This window comes from Mus pahari, chromosome 14, assembly GCF_900095145.1.
Source record: "Mus pahari chromosome 14, PAHARI_EIJ_v1.1, whole genome shotgun sequence".
Taxonomy (NCBI): Eukaryota; Metazoa; Chordata; class Mammalia; order Rodentia; family Muridae; genus Mus; species Mus pahari.
In genome coordinates, this window is record NC_034603.1 from 43338220 (window position 1) to 43343002 (window position 4783).

A 4783-nucleotide genomic window follows, 5' to 3' on the forward strand; every position below is an offset into this window, starting at 1 on the left:
TTTTTTCGAGACAGGGTTTCTCTGTGTAGCCCTGGCTGTCCTGGAACTCACTTTGTAGACCAGGCTGGCCTCGAACTCAGAAATCCGCCTGTCTCTGCCTCCCAAGTGCTGGGATTAAAGGAGTGTGCCACCACTCCTGGCCCAATCCCCTTTTTAACATTAGTAAAAGAATTTTTTTTTGTCCAGTATTTTCAAATAACTTTGGAAATCATTTGTGTAATAGAATTTAGGATTAAACCAGACACATTTGCTGAATCCAAAATCCAAATGGTTTTACAGCAAACTGTGAGATGGCCCGCAGGACCTTCAAACCAGCAGTAAGCTTGTACCAGCCTGTACGGAAGTTGGTGGGCTGCAGAGAAAGCTCGGCACTTAAGAGCACATGCTGCCTTGTAGAATACCAGAGTTTGGTGCCCAGCACCCACAAGAGGTCACTGGCAACCGCCTGTAACTCCAGCTCCAAATAGAGTCTTCTGGCTACCAGAGGCCCTGCACCTGTGTGTACAGACATGTATGCATGCACACAATTAAAAGTCAAATAAAATTGTTTTAAAAAAGAAAGAACTTGATGGGCGGAGATGGCACATGCCTTTAATCCCAGCACTCAGGAGGCAGAGGCAGGGAAACCTGTGAGTTTGAGGTAAAACCCTGGTCTAAAAGAAAAGAATCTGCATTTTAATTCCTAGTCACTGAGTGGAAGTGAAGCAGAGTCATGTTCGTATGCTGGAATCCTGGGTTTCCTTTAATGGCCACTCTAGTGGAAGGACACTGAGCTCATGGGGTCACAGGCCTGGCCAGGCTGGGGCAGAGAGCAGCTTATCATCTGCTCACTGAACTCAGAGAACCACCGAGTGAGTGGCAGAGAGAAAGTCTGTGCGTGAGGAGTGTGCAGCCTTCCCTGCCTCCCCCATGCAAGAAAGTGCAGACACCGAGTTGCTACCACTGTTAACTCCAGAGCACATTTAAAGGAGGTGTGGTGGCCCCAGTGGTCCTCAGTAGCCACCCTCATGAGAACAGAGGCCTTTCTGGGAAGGAGGGTTTGATGCCTCCCACAGTCCACGGTGCTTTCATCCCCTGCTATGGATTGCTACAGGAGCTTCCGACGCTTCTCTTGCCTTCCATTTCTCTGTATGACAAGCACTTTGTTGTGGGCTTTGTGAGGTCCTCTAGAAAGCTGTAGACTGTGACGCTTCCCTTTGTCCTTGGAATGAAGTGTGACTGCCCCACTTAATTTACAGGCTCTTTTGTGACTCCATCCTTGTGTTCTCTTCCACTCTGCATGGTACCTTGCACTAACCCCTGTCCCTCCCAGTCTTACCCTGCACTAACCCCTGTCCCTCCCAGCCTTACCCTGCACTAACCCCTCTCCCTCCCAGCCTTTTCTGCCCCACTGCCAGCCTGTGTCATGGTATCCTGCATCCCTGCTTCCCATGTGCTCGTGTGCTCTGACTGCCCCAAGGAACTTGCCTCGGGTCATGAGCCTCCCCAATTGTGTTTTTGCTGTTCTCCTCTGGTCACCCTATTAGAACATATTCCTTCAGAGCTGTCATTGGTTGTATGTCTCTGGACCCTTTGGTTCCTGGGTTCCTGGCATGCAGAGGCATCACCTGGATGAGTGTGTATCAGTGTGTGAAGGCTCTCAGGCCAGCTCTGGGGGCTCAGGGTCAGTTCTTTCCTTTAGACCTGAGGCACTAAAGGTCTAGCCTATTGAAGATTATGTAAGCTACCATCTAAAAGCTAAGAAAGATGGAACTGCTGATGTAGCTCAGTGCTCAGGTATGCACAAGACTAGCATGTATGAGACTCTGATCTCAGTACCACACACTCATACACACACACACACACACACACACACACAGGCACATTGATTAAGAAAGAGGGATTTATGTGCTTACAAAAACAACATACTATCCATATTGTTCTGTAACGTGAAATGAAGACTGAATAAAAGAGCTGAAGAAATGCTTCAGTGACTGGGAACACTGGCTGCTCTTGCAGAGGACTTGGATTCAGTTCCTAGCACCCACATGGTAGCTCACAACCATCTGTAACTCCTGTTCTAGGGAATCAGAAGCCCTCTTCTGGTCTGGGCAGGCACACATGGAGCACAGAAGTACATGTAGGCAAAATACTCATACACATAAAAATAATAAATACATCTTTAAAACCCATGGAAAAAATGAGTAGAAGGAAGTGTTATCCGGGTATGATTGTACACCAGTAATCCCAGAACTTTGAAGGTTAAGACAAGAACATCTACATTTGAGGCCAGCCTTGGCTACATTGTGAGTTCTCCGCCGTCCTGGGTAGGGTGGGGTTTGTTTTATTTTGTTTTTCTGTAATAAACACTATGACCAAAAGCAATTTTGAAAGGAAAGGAAAGGGTTTATTTCACTTAATAGATTATAATCTGTCACCAGTCAAGAGAAGTCAAGGCAGGAGTTCAAGGCAAGTTCCTGGAGGAAGCAACTGAAGCAGAGGCCATGGAAGGAGGTTTACTGGCTTGCCTCCCATGGCTGCTTTCTTAGACCATTCAAGACCACCTGGCCTGGGATGGCACCACCCACTTTGAGCTGGGCCCTCCTACTTCAACCATCAATCAAGAAAAATGCACTACAGGCTGGTTTTATGGAGGTATTTGGTTAATCAAGAGTCCTCTTTCCTAGATATATCTAGGTTTGTGTCATGTTGACAAAGACCAATCTGTGTGCTTGGGCTGTGGAATGAGACTTTGTTGGCATTTAAAGAAGGGTTGTGTATGTGACTTAGGCAGTAGAATGCTTGCCTGGCCCTAGTACAAGGCCCTGGTGTTAATCCCTGGCACCACATAACCAAGTGTGGTGGTATGTGCCTGTAATCCTAACATGGGACGTAGAGGAAGAGGGATCAGAAGCTTAAGGCCAGTATTGGGGATACATGAGACTCTGGCAGAGAAGAGAAAAGATGTAGCCCTGGCTGGCCTGAAACTCACTGTGTAGACCAGGCTGGCCTCAAACTCACAGATCCACCTGCCTCTGCCTCCCAAGTACTGTGATTAAAGGAGTATGCTGCTGCTCCAAGCCCCGACTTATTTTTGAGCCAGGGTCTCTAAGTGAACTAAGTGGTTAGACTGGCTGGGCACCCCCAAAACTGGGGTTACCAGCAGTGCTACACCCAGCTTTTTATGTGGGTGCTGGGGCTCCAAACTGAGAGAGCTCCTTTACTGACTGAGCCATCTGCCTGGCCCTCAGAACCTACCTACCTTCTGAGTCAGTCAGCTGATCGGACTGGCTGTAGACCTGTGATGCTAAGTGCGGTGAGCATCGGCCGTGCCGCGTGCCTCGTGCCCACTAGGCTCTGGCAGACTGTCATAAGAATGTGGAGTGGCAGCAGGCAGCCCAGGGTCTCAGAAGCTGTCTTGCTCACGGTGAGGGGGAGCTGGTTTTGATGCTGTGTGAAGCAGTCAAGCCGAGGTGTCGGGCTCTAGCAGTCGCCTGCCTATCTCGTGGAAACTTGCTTGTCATCTTTTGGTTCGGAGAACTGGAGCTGTGGGCTGGAGTCCACCCTGCGGCTCTTCTCTCCTTTCTCCTGCTCCCTTGTTCTCTCATCGGCTTCTTTTACTACAGCAAAGTACCCACGTTTGTTCGAATGCTGGCCCCAGAAGGCGCCCTGAATATACACGAGAAAGCCTGGAATGCCTACCCTTACTGCAGAACCGGTGAGTGCTGGGCTGCCCAAGGTGAGGCCGGAAGGAGGGGAGTCAGGGCTTTGTGCCCACTGTAACTCTTCAGAGTAAGCCGGAAGAGGGAGGAGGGGGCTCCTTCAGGCATGGCGCATGTCAGGGTTATCCATACAGCTTAGCTTCAATGACAGAGCCAGAGGGGCAGCACAGAACAGCTTCTCTGACTGGGTGTTATTTTGACAATTTTGATTTTTTTTTTTTTTTTTTTTTTCCAAGACAGGGTTTCTCTGTGTAGCCCTAGCTGTTCTGGAACTCCCTTTGTAGACCAGGCTGGCCTCGAACTCAGAAATCCGCCTGCCTCTGCCTCCAGAGTGCTGGGATTAAAGGCGTGCGCCACCACACCCAGCCTACATGGAAGTTAATGGACGATTTTTGTAAGTCCATTCCTTCCTTCCACTATGAAGATCCAGGGGACAAACTTAAGCCATCAGACTTGGTGGCAAAGTTTACCCACTCATTTTCCTTGCCGACTAGAATTACTATGTTTTTAAAAACTACTATAGATTTTTTTAAATGTGTACATGGCTTTGCCTCCATGTATGTATTTGTACCATGTGCACTTCTGGTGCCTACAGAGGCTAAAAGAGGGCATTGTATCCCCAAAACTGGAGTCACAAAAGGCTATGAACTGCTTTGTGGATGCTGGGAACTGAATCCTGTTCCTCTGCACTTGCAGTGAGTGCTCCTAACCACTGAGCCCTCTCTCCAGCACCCCTAGAACTTCTTAGTATTTACAGTAGCAGCATAAGACCCCATCATGTGAATGCATAGCTGGCCAACTGTATCTATGGGCTCCACATCCACGGAATCTATAAACTCAGATCAAAAATATTTTGGAGACACACTGGGCTTGGTCGTCCGTGCCTTTAATCCCAGCACTTGTGAGAGGGAGGCAGGTGGATCTTTGTGTGTTTGAGGCTACGCTTGTCTGAATAGGGAGTTCAAGCCTAGCCAGGGCTACATAAGGAGACCTGTCTTAAAAAGATAAAAATAAAAATACAACTTCAAAACAAAATAAAAAAAAAGTCTGAACAATAGAGTATAACAGTTTTCATTCTGTTA

General features: G+C 48.1%; 1 protein-coding gene across 1 annotated transcript in view; it reads left to right on the top strand.

Annotated features, from left to right (window-relative positions):
• Pitpna (phosphatidylinositol transfer protein alpha) overlaps nucleotides 1-4783 on the top strand; it is a 40109-nt gene that overhangs the window by 11566 nt on the left and 23760 nt on the right. The window contains exon 4 of the mRNA XM_021211502.1: nucleotides 3606-3697. Coding sequence (XP_021067161.1) covers nucleotides 3606-3697 — 92 coding nt within the window. The remainder of the gene's footprint in view (nucleotides 1-3605; nucleotides 3698-4783) is intronic.